This window comes from Mixophyes fleayi, chromosome 9, assembly GCF_038048845.1.
Source record: "Mixophyes fleayi isolate aMixFle1 chromosome 9, aMixFle1.hap1, whole genome shotgun sequence".
Lineage (NCBI taxonomy): Eukaryota > Metazoa > Chordata > Amphibia > Anura > Limnodynastidae > Mixophyes > Mixophyes fleayi.
Window position 1 is genome coordinate 117,492,879 of NC_134410.1, and position 25,638 is coordinate 117,518,516.

General features: G+C 45.1%; 1 protein-coding gene across 3 annotated transcripts in view; it reads right to left on the reverse strand.

Moving 5' to 3' along the window:
* Positions 1 to 24,664, reverse strand: part of GPR107 (G protein-coupled receptor 107) — a 43,804-nt gene extending 19,140 nt beyond the window's left edge. For 2 of the 3 annotated variants that reach the window (XM_075185194.1, XM_075185192.1), the window contains exons 1-12: positions 24,512 to 24,664; positions 22,173 to 22,298; positions 19,917 to 19,967; positions 17,879 to 17,958; positions 15,757 to 15,878; positions 14,656 to 14,921; positions 11,990 to 12,031; positions 10,885 to 10,986; positions 8,432 to 8,565; positions 6,318 to 6,393; positions 5,386 to 5,459; positions 4,686 to 4,803 (exon numbers count right to left, since the gene is read on the reverse strand). In XM_075185194.1, the coding sequence (XP_075041295.1) occupies positions 4,686 to 4,803; positions 5,386 to 5,459; positions 6,318 to 6,393; positions 8,432 to 8,565; positions 10,885 to 10,986; positions 11,990 to 12,031; positions 14,656 to 14,921; positions 15,757 to 15,878; positions 17,879 to 17,958; positions 19,917 to 19,967; positions 22,173 to 22,298; positions 24,512 to 24,610 (1,290 nt within the window). In that variant the 5' untranslated portion in view covers positions 24,611 to 24,664. The remainder of the gene's footprint in view (positions 1 to 4,685; positions 4,804 to 5,385; positions 5,460 to 6,317; positions 6,394 to 8,431; positions 8,566 to 10,884; positions 10,987 to 11,989; positions 12,032 to 14,655; positions 14,922 to 15,756; positions 15,879 to 17,878; positions 17,959 to 19,916; positions 19,968 to 22,172; positions 22,299 to 24,511) is intronic. The other variant, XM_075185195.1, reaches the window with a different exon arrangement.
* Between the last annotated feature and the right edge of the window lie 974 nt (positions 24,665 to 25,638).

Genomic DNA, 25,638 nt, shown 5'->3' on the forward strand with positions numbered 1-25,638 from the left:
CTTCTGCGGTCAACAAAAAGGAAAAGAACACCAACAATGAAATATAGGAGATGTACCTTTTGTAATTAAATCTCTTTATTGAAGGTATCAGATAGGAACGCAGTAACAAAGATCATGTTAGCAAGTGGCGGGCACTAGTTTATGTGTATTCAAAATGATAATAAAATAGTAACTGAGCAATATTAGAGATGGGTTGGGTAAAGGAGTGTTGGATAGGTAGTGGGCGGTCGCCAGGAGATAGACCATGCCAGGAGATAGACCATGCCAGGAGATAGACCATGCCAGGAGATAGACCATGCCAGGAGATAGACCATGCCAGGAGATAGACCATGCCAGGAGATAGACCATGCCAGGTAACTTTATAAAGACGGAGAGTAGAATTTATGGTCTGAGAGCAACTACTATCAGAACCATAGAGATAAATAAAATGCATTCTGAGAATAAAATAATGAGTGAGTAAGTTACCCATGGAAGCAAAAACCGAACAAATTAGGGAGGGCACTCAATATATTAATTTAAGGGTGTCCGGCTCCCATCAAGATGCCGCAATCTGACTTGCAGTGGCATTGTAGATGTGTCAGCTCATGGAAGAGGGAGAGGGAGGGGGAAATGAATCTGTACATTATTGACCTTGGTTAGCAGGGCGATGAGCTTAGGACAGTGCCAGTCTGAACATTGCCTCCGACTTAAATTTTAAGAGACGGCATGTAAAATCTTTAAGTAGTGCAAGCAAATACCGGGTTGATAATTAACGTAGTCATGTGATCTGTGGTATGGGAGGTATAGAGTGGTGCAGGAACACAGTATATATTGCAAGTGTAGACCAGTCCTCCATGTAATGAAGTCAACGCTACATGGGGAGGTCTCCCAGAGGCCAAAGCGGACCAGTTATGACCCTGTTCAGGAGTTTTAGAGACAATCAGGTGTTTTAGGGTAAGATGGGTGTAGAGGGATCAGGGAGGACACAGTCTTCTCAGCTCCAGTCATAAGGTCACCGCTCCGAGACAATATACCTTTATATCGGAGAGACAGACAAAGTATACGGACTGACAGCAGTCCTACCATCCACTGTAAACACTGTGCTGAGCCATGTATGCTGTGAGCCAGGGAAACCACTGCATGATAATAGGATATATGTGACATCAATCTCTATTCAAATACAATAAGATCTGAAATAATTGTGGGACAAATTAAACATTTAACTACTTATATAAGGAAGCAGCCAGCCTTGTCCCACAACAGGAAACAAACAGGAACTTGTAGATGCCCTAATATCCTGTTTCTTCATTTGAACAATTATTTCACATCATGTTTGCTGCATTGTCTGTTTGTGTGTACATCATTCTGTGTGTGTCTGTCAGTGAGCGTGTATCGCTGTGTGTGTATCACTGTGTGAGTGTGTCAGTGAGCGTGTATTGCTGTGTGTATCACTGTGTGAGTGTGTCAGTGAGCGTGTATTGCTGTGTGTATCACTGTGTGAGTGTGTCAGTGAGCGTGTATTGCTGTGTGTGTATCACTGTGTGAGTGTATCACTGTGTCAGTGAGCGTGTATTGCTATGTGTGTATCACTGTGTGGGCGCGTGTCAGTGTGTGTGTGTATCACTGTGTGAGTGTCCGTGAGCATGTATTGCTATGTGTGTGTATCACTGTGTGAGTATCACTGTGCGTGTCACTGACACAGTGTATCACAGTGTATTGCTGTGTGTGTGTGCATCACTGTGCGAGTGGGTCAGTGAGCGTGAATTGCTGTGTGTGTGTGCATCACTGTGCGAGTGTGTCAGTGAGCGTGTATTGCTGTGTGTGTGTATCACTGTGTGAGTGTCACTGAGCGTGTATTGCTATGTGTGTGTATCACTGTGTCAGTGAGCGTGTATTGCTATGTGTGTATCACTGTGTGGGCGCGTGTCAGTGTGTGTGTGTATCACTGTGTGAGTGTCCGTGAGCATGTATTGCTATGTGTGTGTATCACTGTATGAGTGTATGAGTATCACTGTGCGTGTCACTGACACAGTGTATCACAGTGTATTGCTGTGTGTGTGTGCGCATCACTGTGCGAGTGTGTCAGTGAGCGTGTATTGCTGTGTGTGTGTGTGTATCACTGTGCGAGTGTGTCAGTGAGCGTGTATTGCTGTGTGTGCAGTGTGCATCACTGTGCGAGTGTGTCAGTGAGCGTGTATTGCTGTGTGTGTATATTACTGTGCGAGTGTGTCAGTGAGCGTGTATTGCTGTGCGAGTGTATCACTGTGCGAGTGTATCACTGACCATGTATTGCTGTGTGTGTGTGTATATCACTGTGTGAGTGTATCACTGTGCAAGTGTCAGTGAGCGTGTATTGCTGTGTGTGTGTATATCACTGTGTGAGTGTATAACTGTGCGAGTGTCAGTGAGCGTGAATTGCTGTGTGTGTGTGTGTGTATTACTGTGCTAGTGTGTCAGTGAGCGTGTATTGCTGTGTGAGTGTCCGTGAGCATGTATTGCTGTGTGAGTGTGTGTGTCAGTGAGCGTGTATTGCTGTGTGTGTCAGTGAGCGTGTATTGCTGTGTGTGTCAGTGAGCGTGTATTGCTGTGTGTGTCAGTGAGCGTGTATTGCTGTGTGTGTCAGTGAGCGTGTATTGCTGTGTGTGTCAGTGAGCGTGTATTGCTGTGTGTGTCAGTGAGCGTGTATTGCTGTGTGTGTCAGTGAGCGTGTATTGCTGTGTGTGTGTGTGTGTGTGTGTGTGTGTCAGTGAGCGTGTATTGCTGTGTGTGTATATTACTGTGCGAGTGTGTCAGTGAGCGTGTATTGCTGTGCGAGTGTATCACTGACCGTGTATTGCTGTGTGTGTGTGTATATCACTGTGTGAGTGTATCACTGTGCAAGTGTCAGTGAGCGTGTATTGCTGTGTGTGTGTATATCACTGTGTGAGTGTATAACTGTGCGAGTGTCAGTGAGCGTGAATTGCTGTGTGTGTGTGTGTATTACTGTGCTAGTGTGTCAGTGAGCGTGTATTGCTGTGTGAGTGTCCGTGAGCATGTATTGCTGTGTGTGAGTGTTCGTGAGCATGTATTGCTGTGTGTGAGTGTCCGTGAGCATGTATTGCTGTGTGTGAGTGTCCGTGAGCGTGTATTGCTGTGTGTGAGTGTCCGTGAGCGTGTATTGCTGTGTGTGTGTGTCAGTGAGCGTGTATTGCTGTGTGTGTGTCAGTGAGCATGTATTGCTGTGTGTGTGTCAGTGAGCATGTATTGCTGTGTGTGTGTCAGTGAGCGTGTATTGCTGTGTGTGTGTGTGTGTCAGTGAGCGTGTATTGCTGTGTGTGTGTGTGTCAGTGAGCGTGTATTGCTGTGTGTGTGTGTGTGTGTGTCAGTGAGCGTGTATTGCTGTGTGTGTGTGTGTCAGTGAGCGTGTATTGCTGTGTGTGTGTGTGTGTCAGTGAGCGTGTATTGCTGTGTGTGTGTGTGTGTCAGTGAGCGTGCATTGCTGTGTGTGTGTGTGTGTGTGTCAGTGAGCGCGTATTGCTGTGTGTGTGTGTCAGTGAGCGTGTATTGCTGTGTGTGTGTGTCAGTGAGCGTGTATTGCTGTGTGTGTGTGTGTGTGTGTCAGTGAGCGTGTATTGCTGTGTGTGTGTGTCAGTGAGCGTGTATTGCTGTGTGTGTGTGTGTCAGTGAGCGTGTATTGCTGTGTGTGTCAGTGAGAGTGTATTGCTGTGTGTGTGTACCACCGTGTGAGTGTCAGTGAGCGTGTACTGCTGTGTGTCAGTGAGCGTGTATTGCTGTGTGTGTGTGTGTCAGTGAGAGTGTATTGCTGTGTGTGTGTGTGTGTGTGTGTGTGTGTGTGTCAGTGAGCGTGTATTGCTGTGTGTGTCAGTGAGAGTGTATTGCTGTGTGTGTGTACCACCGTGTGAGTGTCAGTGAGCGTGTATTGCTGTGTGTGTGTATCACCGTGTGAGTGTCAGTGAGCGTGTATTGCTGTGTGTCAGTGAGAGTGTATTGCTGTGTGTGTGTCAGTGAGAGTGTATTGCTGTGTGTGTATCACCGTGTGAGTGTCAGTGAGCGTGTATTGCTGTGTGTGTGTGTGTGTGTGTGTGTGTGTGTGTGTGTGTGTGTGTGTGTGTGTGTGTGTGTGTGTGTGTGTGTATATTGCTCTGCGCATCTGTCTGTGTTGAATGTTTATAGGGAAAGGCAGAGAACTCTTCTATCTAGATGGACTCTAGACTAAGGCTGGGTACACACTACAAGTTCTTCAGCTGATTATCAGGTCAATCACACGATAACGACCGTTAGATCTGATATCACATTAGTGTGTACGCTCCAATGATGAACAATTATCGTTCCAAAGCAAATTGTATCATTTGATTTTATAAATGGACTAAAAATCTTGTTCAACGATGGAGCGATGTCGTCCCAATCCTGCAGTGTCCATAGATCTCTATGGAGTGTGCAGAGTCACAATCCTGCAGTGTGTCTGCACTCAGGACCAGCAGTGTCCATAGATCTCTATGGAGTGTGCAGAGTTACCATCTTTTCAGCAGATGGTTATGACAGATGAAGAGCACAGATCTGACGGTAAATCATATAAAACGTGTATAGTGTGTACACAGGAATCAGCATGCTAATCGGGACTGTGTCATTGGTAACGATATTGCATCGGGAGAAGTTTTCTGTAGTGTATACCCAGCCTAATACGGCATCTGGGGTGCTGTCCTCACCTGCAGGGGAATAACGATCATGAAGATCTTCTTATCCTTGTCGGAGAGAATGTGTTTCACGAAAGCCCAGCCGGTCCCAATCAGAGCGATGGTAATAAACAGCAGCGCTCCTTTCAGCCTGAGAGAGCAGAAAACACAGATCTTGGTGGTGAAAACAACGCCACAAACATGACATGAAAAGAGAGGATGTACAGCATGTCCGTGTAATCTCATCTCACCACAGCATGATAACATGGAAACCAAGTCATACAGGAGTACGTCAAGCCCTTTCTACACTATACAACACACCGGTGGCCAACAGGCCGAGCTCAAGAAGTGTAATACAGTCTACTGACATCAGTGAGGTGTATTATTAATAATCTCCAGCAATAAGCTGCTATATATTGGCAAAGCATGCTGGGACTTGTAGTTTCACAACACCTGGAGTGTCACGGGTTAGCCAACACTGGCCTAGTGGAAACGGATATAAATGCAACATTGCAGGAGCATGACAAAATCAAGAAAGGAAATAAAATATGACAAAGGGGGACAGGCAAAGAGGAAGCAGACTCATCCACAGCTTGTGCTCAACAAGTACATATATAACTGGAAATATCATGGGGTTCTGGGAGTCCTAATAGGTCCTACAGAGCATGTATGGTTGGAGGTCTACATAAGAAGTCTTAAAGAAAAGAAGCAACAATGTAAATTCCATACTTACAAGTGAGTGATGTAATACACCACTGCCCATCCCTCGATCGGATACCCCTGAGTCGCAATGTAGTGATAATCAATCTGAAAGCAAAGGGGGTGAGAGTAGTGATGTGATTATCTTCAGTAATCAGACAACCAATAGAACAAACGTGTACTTGAGAATTTTAGCAACACGAGCCTTTAAATATAAATTATACACAAAGCTACGGATACAGGGCCCCTTTAATGAATATCTGTCATGCAGCTCTGCAGTCCTATTTTAGTTTTTACATTGCACAGTGTCTCATGCAAAATTGATGTAGATCGCTTGTAAATTCACCCAAGTTAAGCTCCTTTATGCTCTCTCCAGAGCTGCTCCTGACTTTCTGCAAACTGTCCTGAACACTCCATAATGGTCATTTTTTTTTTTTTTTTTTTGCAAATTGCACCCCACAGCGCTCGTCATTTTGTAGTGTCCTGCACATATTGTTGTGCAAATGAACCTGTTATATGGGAAGTGCAGGGATCAGAGGGTCAAAAATGTGCCTTCTGCTCAGAGACCGGTGACAGGGGGGGTACAGTTAATCAGGAGGCATGCTATAGATTCAATAAGATTGATTTAAGAGCATTTAATGCCAGTAGGCGCATTCATACATGAGAAAACATTCATGCAATAAAAACATTCCAACACACACACATGTAATAAACTGCAACAGTCTCTGCACTTTGGAAGAATTTAAGAAGGAAACGAGGCTGTAGACATTTCCTACAATCCCGCCAAGTGACTTTACAGAGGCGTTTCCAAAAGTGGAACCGGGGTACGCACTTATGTATGTGCCAGGTTGATACACAGGCACATTTGCTCATCATGAAATACTTTTGAGTCACTGCCTTTTTGCACTGTCGGATATGACTTTTATTGCCCCCTCGAAGTTATTGAGTTAGGAAGAAGATACCTACCGCATGGAAGACCAAAGACAGGGACTTGGTGAAGGGCAGTGCGGCCATCAACCAATGGATCTTAAATATGTCACTCCTAGAGCACAGAAGACAGCGATTATTCCCTCTCATTACAGACTAGAGACATTGTGATATAATTACTAATAACGTACAGACAAGGAGACATTTCACCCGTCCGCAAGGAGCATTGCAAAGCAGACTACGGGGATACCCCAAATTGTACTAGGCAGGTCAATCAATCCTAGTTTTATTTAACAGATCTTTAGGATCCCTTATGGGAACCAGTCAGTCATATTAGGATTTAAACATGCAGTTGGCTTCCTTCATACTAAAGCACTACGCAGGGAAGGTGTCAAACAGCGATCAATACACAATCTGTTTACATCTCTGTCTACCATGCTGTGAATGTAAAACTGTGCAGAGCAACGTACGGAGAAGCTGTCACGTGTATGAATCTGTCAGACAATTCTAGTCTTCTGTAGCACAACAAACAGCAATGCTTTCTGTTACAATATTAGAAGTAGAACATGTGATGTAGTTTGTGGGATTCAGGAAGGAATCAGAGACCCCCCAAAAAAAGCCAATGGCTGGTACGTAGCAAAGGATGATTTTTAAAGCTTTTTAAAATAAGCAAAATTTGTTATGTACTTTAAAAATGGACCACTAAGCTATCAAATTAACAATCTCGGGCACGAACCATGAAGATCAAATATATTGTTCAGTATTATCCGGTCATTCCAATCCCACTCGTTAATTAAGTAAAGTATTGCATACAGCTGAAGCTCCGCCCACATCTTTAGGAAACCGTTCCGACGGAATCTCATACAGGTCAAAAAAACTGATCCTGTGGGCATGTATGTTACGGTGACACCACCCAATCCAACTGCGTGTGAATCAATGCAAATCTGCCATGATGTCACTCATCCCCACCTGCTCAGTTATAGAACCACTTAACGTTGCAAGCTGAATCTGCCGCTGGATAGACAATTCTGTTATTTCATGATTATTTAGCTCAGTACTATACAACCTTTGCTATATATTGATGTTAAATGTCTTTACTCAGCACAGTTGCTGAGATGTAACCATAACATACTCATTGCATACATATAAAGGAAGCCTTCAGTAAAAGAACACACATCAGGAATCTGACGTTCAGAGGGATCCTTTTGTATGTCCTCTTTGTCTTCTCTGCCCCTTCCTTTATTTGCACACTTCTGCTTGAGATAAATTGATTTACCAACTTGCTTATTTCTTTTAGTAGTAAGGTTTAGAGGAGAACCCATTGAAGGTCTGCAGCTGTCCCAAGGGGAGTCTGGGCCTCCCATGGGTATTACGTGTCTGGAGAGCTGGGGTGCCCCTCCTGGTAACTGTCAATTTAATACACGATTGCACGTGGCCCACTGTTTCTAGAATTAGAATTAGGACCATCCTCTTAGCAGAAGCTCTTTGTAAGCCGTGGATGGTTCACATTTCCAGATGTACAACTATAGCCTCATATCCACTGGTACTAATTACACGCTCTATACTACCATTATTAACGATATTAAAAACACATGCAAACTAGCATTGGTACCACACTCAATACCGCTGTCACTAGCTTGACGTTTCTGCTCCGCTTCCCAAAATGCATCTTGTTCTATCCAACACATTGTGGACAGTGAGAACCAACTGCTAGTGGCAAATGCCTATGACATGAGTTTTTGCCCACATTAAAATACAATACACTTCTGAAAAACTAATATAGGTAGAATAATTACATTTAGGTATCTATTATGCTCACAACCAAGCCTGGGCAATTGGCTAGATCCAGGGAGGCCAATTTTTTCCTGCTGGCACAAACTTTTTGTAGGTATTTCTATAGATATATATTGGTGCAACTGAAATATGGAGGGGCATCCAGCCACACACCCATTTTGAATCCACCCAAAGTACATACAGTTGAATAAAACTAATGAAGGTTTTCATTTTTCACAAAGCTACATACTGCATTTTTCACATGGGTAGTTCAAAACTAGATGCGATACTGCAATGAAAGGTGCTTGAAAACTCTCGTTATTACGCCGACTCTTGTACACATGAAATGTATCAATGCAAACGAGCAGCTAATTCTACACCTGCGCTTCCGGAGGATGTGCACCCAGACGAAGCCAGAGAGGAAGAAGAACAGCGCCATTGAGATGTACAGCTTGGGCAGAGGGATTTCGTCTGCCGAGAGGAAATTATCAAGGTTCCGCTCTGTGATGTAAATCTGCAAGAGACGGAACACCCGCAACCCATAAGCATAGTTTGCAAAAATTAAATAAATAAAATTGTTAACATATAGAGGGAATTAAAGAATGAATGAGGAATGACACTCACAGTACTTAAAAGAAGAATACATAAGTGAATTACTGTAGCATAATCATGTCAACGGTTCAGTTCCCACTGGAACATTTTTCAAATAATAAAAGAACAAACCTCCCCGAGCCCTCCAGTAGCCTCAGCTCTCACAAGCTCCCCGAGCCCTCCAGTAGCCTCAGCTCTCACAAGCTCGCCGAGCCCTCCAGTAGCCTGAGCTCTCATATGCACCCTCCAGTATAGCCTCAGCTCTCACAACCTCCCTGCACCCCCCAGTAGCCTCAGCTCTCACAAGCTCCCCGAGCCCTCCAGTAGCCCCAGCTCTCACAAGCTACCCGATCCCTCCAGTAGCCTCAGCTCTCACAAGCTCCCCGAGCCCTCCAGTAGCCTCAGCTCTCACAACCTCCCTGCACCCCCCAGTAGCCTCAGCTCTCACAAGCTCCCTGAGCCCTCCAGTAGCCCCAGCTCTCACAAGCTACCCGATCCCTCCAGTAGCCTCAGCTCTCACAAGCTCGCCGAGCCCTCCAGTAGCCTCAGCTCTCACAAGCTCGCCGAGCCCTCCAGTAGCCTCAGCTCTCACAAGCTCGCCGAGCCCTCCAGTAGCCTCAGCTCTCACAAGCTCGCCGAGCCCTCCAGTAGCCTCAGCTCTCACAAGCTCCCCGAGCCCTCCAGTAGCCTCAGCTCTCACAAGCTCCCCGAGCCCTCCAGTAGCCTCAGCTCTCACAAGCTCCCCGAGCCCTCCAGTAGCCTCAGCTCTCACAAGCTCCCCGAGCCCTCCAGTAGCCTCAGCTCTCACAAGCTCCCCGAGCCCTCCAGTAGCCTCAGCTCTCACAACCTTCCCGATCCCTCCAGTAGCCTCAGCTCTCACAAGCTCCCCGATCCCTCCAGTAGCCTCAGCTCTCACAACCTTCCCGATCCCTCCAGTAGCCTCAGCTCTCACAAGCTCCCCGAGCCCTCCAGTAGCCTCAGCTCTCACAACCTTCCCGATCCCTCCAGTAGCCTCAGCTCTCACAAGCTCCCCGATCCCTCCAGTAGCCTCAGCTCTCACAAGCTCCCCGATCCCTCCAGTAGCCTCAGCTCTCACAAGCTCCCCGATCCCTCCAGTAGCCTCAGCTCTCACAAGCTCCCCGAGCCCTCCAGTAGCCTCAGCTCTCACAAGCTCCCCGAGCCCTCCAGTAGCCTCAGCTCTCACAAGCTCCCCGAGCCCTCCAGTAGCCTCAGCTCTCACAAGCTCCCCGATCCCTCCAGTAGCCTCAGCTCTCACAAGCTCCCCGATCCCTCCAGTAGCCTCAGCTCTCACAAGCTCCCCGAGCCCTCCAGTAGCCTCAGCTCTCACAAGCTCCCCGAGCCCTCCAGTAGCCTCAGCTCTCACAAGCTCCCCGAGCCCTCCAGTAGCCTCAGCTCTCACAAGCTCCCCGAGCCCTCCAGTAGCCTCAGCTCTCACAAGCTCCCCGAGCCCTCCAGTAGCCTCAGCTCTCACAAGCTCCCCGAGCCCTCCAGTAGCCTCAGCTCTCACAAGCTCCCCGAGCCCTCCAGCAGCCTCAGCTCTCACAACCTTCCCGATCCCTTCAGTATAGCCTCAGCTCTCACAACCTTCCCGATCCCTCCAGTATAGCCTCAGCTCTCACAACCTTCCCGATCCCTCCAGTATAGCCTCAGCTCTCACAACCTTCCCGATCCCTCCAGTAGCCTCAGTTCTCACAAGCTCCCCGAGCCCTCCAGTAGCCTCAGCTCTCACAAGCTCCCCGATCCCTCCAGTATAGCCGCAGCTCTCACAACCTTCCCGATCCCTCCAGTATAGCCTCAGCTCTCACAACCTTCCCGATCCCTCCAGTAGCCTCAGTTCTCACATGCTCCCCGATCCCTCCAGTAGCCTCAGCTCTCAACCTCCCAAGTCTTTCAATAGCCTCTGATCGCCTACACAAGTCTCAGTACGTCTAGTTCTCACACGTCCTCCCCTCCCAAACCCTCATTAACCATCTATGCTTTGCTGCGCACATTCACCCTCTAACATAAAATTTGCAGAAATCGCGATAAGACCTAGTTTCTGAATGAGCAGACAGACTCGCATAACAGGTTTAGAATGTACACACCAGTGTTTATAGATGAAACAAATTAATGACGTTGTCACTACAAGTAATCGGACAATTAGCCAAGATGCACTGTGCAGCGTTGGGCTTTAAGCTCAGCATCAAATAGAACAAAATACACCCATGTACGATGCACTCACCTCCAGGCTGAATGAATTCTGCTCTTTGCCTTCTTTAAGACAGCTGTGGAAATACAAGCTGTACAGGCCCTCCAGATCTGCCGAGCTCACATTAAATAAAAACTAAAAAATGAAACAGAAACAATGGATGTAAAGCCAACCGACCACACACATCATAATATCATCATCTATTTATATAGCACCACTAATTTTGCAGCGCTGTACAGAGAACTCATTCATATCAGTCCCTGCTCCATTGCAGCTTACAGTCTAAATTCCTTAATGTATACACACACACACACACACACACACACACACACACACACACACACGAGAGGGAGACTAGGGTTCATTTTTTGATAGCAGCCAATTAACCTACTAGTATGTTTTTGGAGTGTGGGAGGAAACCGGAGCACCCAGAGGAAACCCACGCCAACACAGGGAGAACATACAAACTCCACACAGATAAGCCTGTGGTCGGGAATTGAACTCATGACTCCAGCGCTGTGAGGCAGAAGTGCTACCCACTTAGCCACATTAATATTTTGACAGCCAAATAGGTAAATTTGACCACGTTAATTAACCCAAAAAGCAAGATCACACTACAGTGTGGCCAGATGTGGGGACGATCTGGCCAATCAGTGCTTAGACTGAGCAGAGAGATCCCTTCTAGATCTCATAAGGACCTATTTCTGCTTTCAGAAGACAAATGCACATAGGCAGATAGTGGTCGTGTTGGACTGCATTTAAGGAGATATTACAGCACTTGTCCAGCTTTAATGAGGCTACGAAACGTAGGCACACAAGAAAAAAAAAAAAAAACTAAATTGAATGTGACTGACCCAGAGTGGAACATTAAATTGGCCGATAACCAATAAGCCACATGTGCGAGGTCATCAGCTGATCCTTAAACAGTAATATATGCAGCCAATTTCATTGCCTTCCCACATTATAGGACCATTGCAATCAGATTGGATCAGTTTGGCCATGCATGTGTGGCCTAATTGCTTGCAAATCTGATTGGATGACTGCAATGATCCAATCTGATTGAATGACTGCAATGATCCAATCTGATTGGATGGCCAGCATTATATCTAAATTAAGATAAAAAATAATGACGACCTACCTGAAAGGATGCAACTCCCTTCTCGACTCGCATTGGATAACACTGTAACAGAGAAAGCAGAGGCAACATTAACTGACAGCTATATGTCTGTGCATCCACATTAAACAAAAGTGGAATGTAATTCAGTAGGAAGAGACAGATGGGGAGGAGGGAAATAAAGAAAAAGGACCTAAAGTGGAACTAAACCGATAAACTCATGTTTTGTAGATGTTAAATGTCTGTTACCGTCTATCACACACTTGACCTTTTTTTTTTTTTTCTCTAACAGATAATCAGAATAAAGTTCCTTTGCGTACAGTTTGGTGCTGCCATGGAAACAGATTATATAGGTGGCGTACACCCAGCCAAAGCAAACATAGAACAACGGATTTAACTTATTTATCATTTTTGTAGATGTGACTCTTACAAAGAATTTTAATGGGCCTAAGCCCTGTGGGCGGTAATCAGGTATAAATTTGTGTACTCATTTTAATGCAGTCCCTCATCTTAGATTAGTGTTCAAAATTGATGAAATCTGCTGAGCTTTCCAGCCAAATTCGGGTAAGAATAAAAGCTTTGACTGATCCTTCAGTGAGGTCACACCCAAACTGGAAACCCCCTGGCCGATTAATGAACTGTGGGCAGGATTTCCAGCATTTTGGCTGAGAGAGATGTATTACCACTGGGGCAACAAGCAAAGCTTATTTTACTGGTAAAATGTGTAAAGCCTTTAACACAGCTGTGATAACCGCACGGCTTCTAGTTACACTGTAAGGGGAGATCCAGATGGCTGATGGAGTCAAGGAAGACTTTTAGCAGTTAAATGAGGGAGACCTTGGTCACTGCAAGACACACTCTTATTTTGGATTGGATTTGTTCAGCAAACTTGTATAGGTCATTGATGAACCACATTTGTGCAATGTGAGAATGGGCACCTTGCAAACCAGTCAGTCATTCTGCCGATGTGCCCATACAAATCTGTCCAATGTGGCTCTGCGTGTGATCGCGCTACATAGCCAGTGGCCAGCATTAAAAAGATAAAATATATCATATATGAAAACTAATATCACACTTTGTTAGCCACTTTCTGTAGAAATATACTGAATCAAAGTGAAAGTGAAAGGAAAGTCTGTGGACGTGGCCTGCCCTTTAAAAGGACATACACCCAATCACACACATACAGCTAATCACATGCCACCTAACCATACTATGATTTGCAAGCTCCCAAACCCCTGTCCAATACCTGCTCAGTCCTCCAGATGCTCACCAATCAGTACCTTCTCCTCCACTCACCCTTTGAGAACAGTTTAAACCTTTCCTATGCTCACTCTGATGAGCCGGATTCCTCGCTAGATGATCGTAGCTGTGTATATGGTCAGGCAGCATTAGAGTAGCTCCCAGGATCTTCTCTAGCTTCTACTGCTGGGTACGCTGTGGTCACTGCTCCCCCACCATAAAGGTTACTGCAGGTAGCATTCGGAAGAGCAGTGACTTTAGTTTACAATGCGGATGAAGCAAGAAGAGTCCCAATCTACTATCAAGCAGCCTGCTGATGTACACAGCTGGGATCATGCTCTATCAGATGGCAGGTAGAGACAAAACACAAGGCACTGGATCATAGGCATGAAATGAGAAGAGGTCAGACCCCTCAGCTAGTCGCCCCATATTCAGCTTATCTTCGCTGCTAGCAATCAATCAACCGTCCAACAAACGGGTCAAATTATATTACATTTTCTATGGTCTCTCCCGTATTATCCTCAGGTGCTCCATGTCCTATGTGCCAGTGGAGGCGACAACATCCCCTGAAAATCCTGTGTGTCCCGACATCACACTTCATCCTATCGTACGTGTCCCGATATCATACTACCTCCTATCGTACGACGTATATGTCCCGATATCACACTACCTCCTATCGTACGACGTATATGTCCCGATATCACACTACCTCCTATCGTACCGACGTATATGTCCCGACATCACACTTCATCCTATCGTACGTGTCCCGATATCATACTACCTCCTATCGTACGACGTATATGTCCCGATATCACACTACCTCCTATCGTACATGTCCTGACATCACACTACCTCCTATCGTACCGACGTACGTGTCCCAACATCACACTACGCTCCTATCGTACCAACGTATATGTCCCGACATCACACTACCTCCTATCATACTTTTTTGTAACAAACAAAGTAGAATGATCATTTGTTTAACCAGTACTGAAATTAAATACAAAGCTCAGTGTTTGGAGCTGAACAGCGACTTGATATGTCAAGTAAGAAAATTCCAACGGTATATATTTATTTTAGAAAGGGATTCAATCAAATTCTTGTCTAAGTAAAATAAAAGGATAATCAGAAAAACAAAAAGCAAACTATACTTAATCTTCTATACTGAAAACCACATGCTCACACGTAGCAACCTTTTGTTGCTTATAAATACATAAAAGAAATAGTATATTGTATTAGGATATAAAACGTGACCTATGTCAGTAGATCATAATGACTTTGCAGGGGTGCAGACATTGCCAGATGAAGTTGCATGATGCACAAAATGAATAGGAGTTTATTTTGAAAAAAACACAAAAAACACACACAAGAGAAAAGTCTATTAAATAAGTATAATTGGTGTTATGTGGCAATAAAAGATTCTGTAAGATCAGAAACATAGGTACAATTACCGTATCACTTTTTGCTTTCTTTTGATCCGCCTTCGGATCCGGCTTAGCCTCCGCCTTCGGATCCGGCTTAGCCTCCGCCTTCGGATCCGGCTTAGCCTCCGCCTTCGGATCCGGCTTAGCCTCCGCCTTCGGATCCGGCTTAGCCTCCGCCTTCGGATCCGGCTTAGCCTCCGCCTTCGGATCCGGCTTAGCCTCCGCCTTCGGATCCGGCTTAGCCTCCGCCTTCGGATCCGGCTTAGCCTCCGCCTTCGGATCCGGCTTAGCCTCTTTGTCGTCAACAAAAAAAATACACAAGTACAATATAAATAAAATATGTATAAGCCTTTCTATGGATATAAACTACAATGCAGTGTGATTTAAACCCTTACATGAATCAAAACTCCTAGTGATGAGAGCAATAAAGAGCTCATTAAGACCCATTTTCAGACGCGATCCTTACTGCCTGTCTTGTAATTGAATTATTCTCGCTACAACGCACCTGGAAGAACAACCTGTGAAGCAACTCGCATCTGAATGAATCGCCCCCTATGTTTATATGATTAAAACTACTACAACCAAAATTACAGCAATGAGATTTCAATGTTTTTATTGATATGAAATCATTGTGGGTGTAGGCCCACTGTGTGTTTAGAAGAGCAACTATAGACAACACAGTTAGTAATAATACTAAAAACGTATCGTTCTCTACATACGAACGATGACGAGCTGTTGAGCTTGTCGGGGAGAAGCTTCAGCTTCAAAAATGGAACCGGAAAAAGTGTATATGCTATATAGAAAGCATAATGATCTACAAAAAACTTTTAGCACCATGCGCTTCTATGGGATATGATCAAACATTTTTGAAAATCATACACTTTTGATAATCGTTTGCCTTTAAGTAGCTTTCACTAAGCTAGGCACATTAAAAGGGGTTATTTACCCTACAGCAAAAGTGCCCAATCAACGTATCAGGGCTGGGAGAGATCCGACAGATATCTTTGTACTGTGTATTACGTGATTGGACGAAAGCAGCCGTTTCCGGACTTCTAATTTAAAATGGTCTTGGGTTGGAAAACCAAATTAAAAGAGGAATGGAAATAGCCTAGTACTCCCTGATGTTACCTGTATCTCTGCGTTCTCTCTTTACTTCCGACGGCTTGGACTCCATTTTCTCGGGCGGGCTTTGAACCGTACCAAACACAATGTTCGGTAAAGGGACATTGGTGTTCTTTGTCAGACAAATTCTATATTGGACAAGAGATGAGATCAGAGTACATGCAGATTGCTACAGGTGAATTCAATACGGGAGGCAGCTTGTGTAATGTTCCCGTAGCAAAACAAGAGTGAAAGTGCAATATATGAAAAGCACTCACATGACATAGAGCACTGTTCCTCAACTGCAGTCCTCAGGACCCCCTAGCAGTACATGTTTTCCATATCTCCCTGCTGGAGCACAGGTGTATTCATTACTGACTGACACAGTGTAGCAGGTGGTATAATTATTGCACTGGTCACCTGGAAATCTTGCACTGTTAGTGGGTCCTGAGGACTGGAGTTGAGAAACACTGATATAGAGGAAGGTGAATGACATTATATAGCCTACGTCAGCAGTGACTATTACACACATATATATACACAAGTTAACCCGTGCATGATACTCATGCATTCTAGTCAAATCAAGCTACTTAAGGTGTTAAAAAGGTTCTTGTCATGCATTTGGGCCATAGCCCAGGCCTCAACCACTCCCCACTGTCACCCCCAGCAACCACCAACCACTCCCAACTGTCACCCCCGACAACCACCAACCACTCCCCACTGTCACCCCCAGCAACCACCAACCACTCCCAACTGTCACCCCCGACAACCACCAACCACTCCCCACTGTCACCCCCGGCAACCACCAACCACTCCCCACTGTCACCCTCGACAACCACCAACCACTCCCAACTGTCACTTCTCCTTCAAGAAATAAATATATATTTTTTTTAAATCTTTATTAACACTTTTAACAATTAACAAATTAAATTAACAAATTAAAAACATCTTAGTATACCAAATTTCAGCCCTTTCTGAATTTTTTTTCCCACACACACTAAGAATTTAGTAGGTCAGTGTATAACTCCGCCCAGCAGGTGGCGCTGCAGCTTGGTTTTATTTTTTTACACACACACAGACAGACTAACACACGCCACTAAACATTTATATATTAGATAGATATAGATATAGATAGATATATAGATAGATATATATATATAATATATATATATATATATATATATATATATATATATATATATATATATATAATTTCTACTGTCAATTATAAGGATATTCAAGGTTGTGACTGCGTACAGGTCACACAACATAATAAATTTACTGTAGGGGGCACATTACCTCTTCTAGTACAAACATTTCAATAATCATGTAAACGGACTGTATACATTTACCCCCCAAAAAATAGAACATGTAATGTTACTTTATTAATTCATGCATCAGTGCACAATTTGACCTCAAGACACTACTTATCTACTGTCCTAAATCTCACTGTCCCTCACTTATACATTCTTGTATACTTATATCACCTCATTCCCTTCCCTCCTAGTGTTATCCCAGTTCAACACCCCCCCTAATGTTTGCCCAGCTCTATAGACACGTCACTCTGTGATATGCCTGAACCCAAATGTATTTGTAACTATCCTGTCTGTTGCAGGTCTACCTGTACTCTTGTACCTAATGTCTATATAGGAAAGACTTGTTGCTTGACTTGGTAAGACAGGTTCACCCCGTACAATAAGAGTTCACATGGATAAATAAATTATGTGATTGATTGGAAATACTCAATTAATTTTATCATCAAGCATATATAAATAAATGATGATGATGATCAAGCAGGGTTGTACTGCTTGCTATGCACGGTATCCTAATATTTGGGAACATCCAAGATCTAGAGTGATCACCTCCAATAACCAGTGGACTGCTAGGTCCCTCAGATAGTGGGCAATGCTCTATTGGCTGCGGTATATCACGTTAAAACATCACCATAGAACCTACAACCCATCAGGAAGCCTGATGGATAAGTTCACATTTGTGGACGTTTAATGGAAGTGGGCCTCAAAGCTGAGACAAGGTTTTCAACATTAAAGCAGGGAGAGTAAGCTTTTTGCCCCTCAAATGGGCCATTCTTGGTGATAATATTCTTTATTTAAAGTTAGCTTTAAAAAAAATAAAACAAAAAATAGCTCACTTTTGTTCAGAGAAATTGAGTTCTAACAGATCAACATCATTTGGGCGATTATTCAATACACACTCGTGTAATTCTTGATCCTGAAATACAGAGATTGAATACAAATAATTGAATACAAATTAGCTACACGCACACGTTTAATTAGCTTTTAAATAATGACCAGAGGACGAACATCGCATGAAGAATATCTTTGTCATTACGTAGCATTAAAAAAAAAACCCAAAAAAACTATATTTTATGATAAAGAAAGCTCCAAAAATGAACACTTGTACTGTTTATAATACTCAATGTCTTCTGTGGCCCGTTTACGTCAACAGTAGTGACTTCTGCAGTCTACAAGAGACATCTGCAACTCTCAGAGATTAGCAGCCCATACAATACAACAGAGGTAGAAGCACCGGATTAGTGTACAAAGCAACCATATTGTCCCACACACACCATTACTAGGATTAGAGTGATTAAAACTCCACAACCTTTTATGTAACGGCTGCTAGAAGTAGCCAACAACCTCCTGACAAGCAGGGAAGACAATTGTGACGATAGTGGGATAAATACACAAGCAAGAACACCAATATGCATAGCAAACCTCATACTCCACATCATTGCAATAAACAGAACATAGAACATTTCCCTGTATGTATAGGAATATACCACAAGTCTCTCGCCTAATCTTCAGAGCATCTTTCTTATGTGTGATCAAGCTCTACACGTGATGGAGGTTACATGTGATCTTCTCCCACTGCTGTATGTAACACACACAGTTGGGTAATCGTTGCTACATGTGTTTCCTTACAGGCACTCCCTGCTGTATTAGCAGTTGGTCTTCTGTTTATTAGCTCATTAACTATTTGTTACCACCAGGAATCTTTCTAGGCCAATGAAGAAAGAAGGTTGGTGCTCCATTCGATTTCAAATGTGACTGGGTGCAGTTGCTATGTGTACACCAGAGACCGGCACGGCTTTTTAATCAGGGATTGCAACACATTAAACAGCCCGGGGCTTCTACTTTTAATCAACTTCCTGGTGAGCTGCTCATTTAATAGTAAGTGTGGGCCCACATCATTCATTGTTCCAACTTTTCATAAGCAAAGATTTACTATTCAAGTAACAAAAAAATGTATATGAACATAATGTGACAGAATGCCATTATTTCAGACAAATCTGAACATTATATTCCGATTCTGTTAATAGGTTTGCTCTATATCTGCCATATAGCAACAACCCCACCCAATGTAACCCCCCCCTCCCCTTCAGACCAATCCAGCCTTAGGAACCCCAGCTTTAGAGTATTGTAAATACATAAAAATGAGTGGTCATTGGATTTTAGTGGGGGGAATTTAATTCTCCACAGAGTGCCTCTGGAATGGAGGCGGAGTACTCCGCAGCAATGTAACAGAGGTGCACGGAGAAAAATCTGCCATGTTGGGGTACCATTGTACCTGGAAATGTCTACACCCACCATGCTTGGTGGAACACCGCGGCTGATTGAATTCATCATCAGCTATTTATATAGCGCTACTAATTCCGCAGCGCTGTACAGAGAACTCACTCACATCAGTCCCTGCCCCATTGGGGCTTACAGTCTAAATTCACACACAGACGGGTCAATTTGATAGCAGCCAATTAACCTACTAGTATGTTTTTGGAGTGTGGGAGGAAACCGAAGCACCCGGAGGAAACCCACGCAAACACGGGGGGGAACATACAAACTCCCCACAGATAAGGCCATGGTCGAGAAGCTAATTTATGACGCCAGTGCTGTGAGGCAGAAGTGCTAACCACTGAGCTACCGTGCTGCTCCCCAACGACTTGCAGTGTAAAACTGGTAATTAGGAGATTTACAATACAATTTGTGCCGCTTTGCTCTAGCATGAATACATGGAATCCTGCACTGGAATTCTAAAAATTAAAAAGAAAATACTGTTTGTTTTTTTTATATGGGTTAGCAATATAAACGCTGTGCGTCTATGTCCCAGAGGAAAGTACATTCATGCTACAGGTAACATCATTCATAGTTTAGAACAAATCAAATACCTACCAAGTAAGTTGAGAAGCCATCGTTCTTCGTCCTGTCTAAGCTGAATCCAAGCTACAGGGGAGAACAGAGTCACTATCAATGATTGTAAATTTGTATAGATCAAAACAAAGCATAAAACACAATATACACTTTTGACAATCCCTTCCCATTCAACCGTGCCCTTCCCCGCATTTATTGGCGATTTAAAGTGGGATCACCTTATCAGACCCCTACTTTTACCCGTGTCCATCTGTAGTTCCTGGAAAGAGGAGGAAAGCATGGACAGGTCACGTGACTAATGCTGCACATGACTGACAAACCCTGTGTCCAATCAGGGACTGTATTAGCTACACCCCTTCCACTTACAGCTCAGAATACTAAGGAGGGGGGCTGTGAAGTTCAGAGTTCCAGTTTTCCTATGGTAGTTATGCATTCAAAAATAAATACAGCTCATTCCACTGTAGCCAAGACAGAAAAAGTAGTTATACAGTTTAATCTCTGTATTAATACACAGCTAGCAACACACATCCTTATTGGAGGTTTCGAAGTCACCAGTGTAGTTTTATGTAGGGATGACTGGCAAACATTGTCTTAATCCATTATAATTTATGCTGAATGACCCAACTGATGATGGGGAACGTTAATAAGTAATAATTTGTAGGATCTTCGATACAAGAGCCAGAATTATTGATAAATGCTCCTTTTTACTTTACAGGACAAGTTACATGCATCATTGGCTGGATTTAGGAATTGCTAATAATTACAGTATATTTGTGCACAATAAAATAGCTGACTGCAATGGACCATTTATTTTTAATCACCCTATTAATAGGAAATTAGATTACACAATTAACTCGGTTAAAGTATGACAATCCATTATACACAGCCTAAGCGCCGCAGGTTTTTGTTTGATTTACCCATAAACCCAACTTTATGTTTCAGTGATTGTGTCCTAGACAAATTAAATTTAGGCTTGCCCACACCCCCTCGTTTTGACTTGTCATCTACCAAGCACCATAATAAGTCTATGTATGAAGTTATTGTTTTTTTTTACTAACTTTGATTGGTCCAGAATTATGTGCCCCTAGGAGGCTGGATCTAAGCTTCGGTGATTGGTTGTTACAACTGTCCATCAATGTTGTTCTTGTGATTTTAGACTGGATATGATTGGCTGACCAGAGCACTTGAAATGTGTATGTAAGAAGAATTGTTATTCCAATTATCCACTAATCTTTCTGTGAAGTATTATTTCCTCTAAACCTACTTCCCCCCAGTGTCAGTGCATGTCCTCGTGTTCTAATACTTCTCTTCCTTTGTAGAATGTTTCCCTCCTGTACCTGGTTATAACCCATTGATATATCTGAAAGTTTCTATCATGTCCCCCCTTTCCCTTCTCTGCTCCAAACTATACATAATAAGATCTTTTAGTCTTTCCAGGTAAGCGTTGTGTTGTAGACCATGCACCATTTTAGTTGCCCTTCTTTGTACAGTCTCTAATGTATTTATAATATCCTTGTGGAGATACGTCCTCCAGAACCGGACACAGAATTCTAGATGAGGCCGTACCAATGACCTATACAGTGGTATTATTACTTCTTTCTTTCTGCTACTGATTCCTCTCCCTATGTAACCAAGCATCTGACTTACCTTCCTCGTAGTTTTGTTACATTGCTTACCTGCCTTTATGTCACCTGACATAGTGACTCCTAGATCCCTTTCCCCCTCAGTAGTTCCCATTATAGTGCCATTTATACTATATTTACCCTTTGTGTTTTTGAGACCCAAGTACATGATTTTGCACTTTTATACATAAAGATATAACTACTAAAAGGTGACAGCTCTCTAATCTGTATAGTCACAAGGAGACTGCAGTCACAAAACACAGGTCTAATACAAAAGGACAAACCCTTCTCTGCCTCCTCGATGTCACACGCATTACTTTTGACCCTCCATATATTTGGGAAGATGATGCTGGAACATTAATGGTCACGAGAGGAGATGGAGCGAGACAACTCTGCCCACCTAGTTAGTGCATAGAGTGTAATACAATGTGACCTCCCCGCTGGGAAATAGAGTGCACTTAAACAGATTTTATTCTAGAAAACTCATTAAAAACAAACATCTGTACAATGATTAACACAACCCAATGCCCACTATGAATGACAGGTCTACTCAACATTATATATCAAGTAAATGGTTAGAATTCCTTTACAATTAATACTTTGCTGGCTGTTATATTTGAGTTTTGCCATGGCAACAGCTAAGGATGTCTCTTACCTGGAATTTGCCAACATCAGAGAGGTTCTCATGGCCCTTAACAGATAAGCTTACAACAGTCACGTTCATTGAACCATTTGTGAAGAAGCCGAACGTGTTGAGATGCACCTTCTGTCGTATGTCATCCTATAGATGGAAACATGACGTTATTCACTGGAATCACAATTCTATACACAATTCACAACTGAACTGTTGGGAGCTTCAAATGTTTGTTTAAAGGGACAAAATATAGATATCGGATCATCCCCATAATAAGAACTGAATTACCAGAATGTACATGTTACTCAATTATATACTGTGTATCAAAAGTTACTTTCTGCTTCAAACTTAAATGTCTTTTCCCTCCAAAATAGGTGAAAAGCAACAACACCAGAAACACCGTTAAACAGTGGTAAATTGTTTGAGAAAAGTAGGTCACGTCCTGGTAGTATGATTTGAGTTACTTTTAATTTTATAAATATGTTGATAGTTAATAAAAAGAAAAGAACACATCTTAATTGAAGTAAAAACAAAATTGTTATAAACAAAACAAAAATTATTTGGGTTAAGTTTAATGTTTCACCCAAAGTCTGATACAGGTTATAATCTAAGCATTAAATACTTGTATGTGTCTTTGAATCTCTGCATAACAGGATTACTTACAGCCTTTCCTGAAAATAGTTCTTAACTATTGTTAATGCTGACACCCATTCTGTTGTGAATCTCCTGCTAGGAAACACTGCTAGTTGTTCCTCTACCTGGCTGTCAACCACCTTTCACTCAGACTTTTTTCCTTGGCTGTCACTCAGCTCTTGCTTTCTTTTTTTCTCCCGGACTGACATCTAGTCTCCTCACCTGTCTGTACGGCAGGCCAAGCCTGCCTACCCACTGGCCCAGTCAACTGCCAATCCACTGGCCCGCGGCCTCCATGCCTGCCTACCCACCGGCCCCTGCCCCCCGCACCTGCCTACCGGCCCGTGGCCCCCGCACCTACCTACCGGCCCGTGCCCCCCGCACCTACCTACCGGCCTGTGCCCCCCGCACCTACCTACCGGCCCGTGGCCCCCGCACCTACCTACCGGCCCATGCCCCCCGCACCTACCTACCAGCCCGTGCCCCCCGCACCTACCTACCAGCCCGTGCCCCCCGCACCTACCTACCAGCCCGTGCCCCCCGCACCTACCTACCAGCCCGTGCCCCCCGCACCTACCAGCCCGTGCCCCCCGCACCTACCGGCCTGTGCCCCCCGCACCTACCTACCTACCGGCCCGTGCCCCCCGCACCTACCTACCTACCCGTGCCCCCCGCACCTGCCTAGACTGCCCACTGGCCCATACCCTCCGCGCCTCCCTACCCACTAGCCCGTGCCCTCCGCACCTCCCTACCCACTGGCCCGTGCCATGGTCAACCACTCACCCAGTTTTCACCAAGCCACAATAGTGGTCATCCACCTTATACTTTGTCAGCCCATACGCCCCTTACTCGGCGGCCCGCTCTCCCCTTCCTCATCTGCCAAATGGCCCACTCTCACCTTCCTCGCCTGCCCCGATCCCCACTTCCTCGCCTGACCGCTCTACCCTTCCTCGCCTGCCCAACGGCCCACTCTCCCTTCCCTCGTCTGCCCGACGCCCTGATTTCCCCTTCCTCACCTGCCCTCTCTACCCTTCCTCACCTGCCCAATGGCCCACTCTCCCCTTCCTCGCCTGCCCTCTTTACCCTTCCTCGCCTGCCCTCTCTACCCTTCCTCGCCTCTCCCTTTCCTCGCCTGCCTGACGCCCTGATTTCCCCTTCTTTGCCTGCCCGACAGCCCTCTAAACCCTTCCTCGCCTGTCCAAAGGCCCATTGCCCTTTTCCTCGTTTGCCCCCTTCCTCGCATGCCCCAACGGCCTGCCCCCCCTTCCTCACCTGCCCGATGGCCCTCTCTACCCTTCCTCATCTGCCCGCTCTACCCCCTCAATGGCCCACTCGCCCGTTCCTCGCCTGTCCACCGGCCCACTCTCCTTCTTCGACTCCCCGCTCTACTCTTCCTCATCTGCCCAATGGCCCACTCTCACCTTTCCTGCCTGTCTGACAGCCCGCTCCTCTTAGTCCTCATGTTACCCTCCCAGCTGTCAATGTCACCCACTGCCCTGTGCCCGCCCCCTGTACACTGGCTGCACAGTATGGTACCTCTGCCCCCACATCTGGCTGTGTCACTGCCCTGTGCCCGCCCCCTGTCACACTGGCTGCACAGTATGGTACCTCTGCCCCCACATCTGGCTGTGTCACTGCCCTGTGCTGGTACCTCCTCTGTGCCCCGTGTTCCCGGATGTCCGGCTGCCCCGCATACTGACCCCCACGGCCGTCCGTACTCCGCTCACCTTCAGTATGAGATGGTGGACCCGAGCCGAGCACAGCTGTACGGCCAGCAGGATACTGAGGAGGAGCCCCGCCAGGCAGCCGTCACCCCGCAGCGCCATGTTTATTCCAGCATCAGCATCCCGCTCACTTCCGGGACCTGGCCCCGCCCCCCGGTCACATGACCGCTTCTACAGTGACCTGGTGACGTCACGGGCAGAGCTCTGACGTGGGCAGTCTGCTGGGGGACTACTAGACCCAGCAAGCCCAGGACCATCAGGTCCCCGCAGACTCTGTTACCAAACCATACATAGCCAATCAGTGGGTCTCCAGCTGTTCTGGTTCTATAAGTGGCATGCTGGGACTTGTAGTACAGATTGCCCTCTGGTTCTATAAGTGGCATGCTGGGACTTGTAGTACAGATTGCCTTCTGGTTGTAGAAGTGGCATGCTGGGACTTGTAGTACAGATTGCCTTCTGGTTGTAGAAGTGGCATGCTGGGACTTGTAGTACAGATTGCCTTCTGGTTCTATAAGTGGCATGCTGGGACTTGTAGTACAGATTGCCTTCTGGTTGTAGAAGTGGCATGCTGGGACTTGTAGTGCAGATTGCCTTCTGGTTGTAGAAGTGGCATGCTGGGACTTGTAGTACAGATTGCCTTCTGGTTGTAGAAGTGGCATGCTGGAACTTGTAGTACAGATTGCCTTCTGGTTGTAGAAGTGGCATGCTGGGACTTGTAGTACAGATTGCCTTCTGGTTGTAGAAGTGGCATGCTGGGACTTGTAGTACAGATTGCCTTCTGGCTGTAGAAGTGGCATGCTGGGACTTGTAGTGCATATTGCCTTCTGGTTGTAGAAGTGGCATGCTGGAACTTGTAGTACAGATTGCCTACTGGTTGTAGAAGTGGCATGCTGGGACTTGTAGTACAGATTGCCTTCTGGTTGTAGAAGTGGCATGATGGGACTTGTAGTGCATATTGCCTTCTGGTTGTAGAAGTGGCATGCTGGGACTTGTAGTACAGATTGCCTTCTGGTTGTAGAAGTGGCATGCTGGGACTTGTAGTACAGATTGCCTTCTGGCTGTAGAAGTGGCATGCTGGGACTTGTAGTGCATATTGCCTTCTGGTTGTAGAAGTGGCATGCTGGGACTTG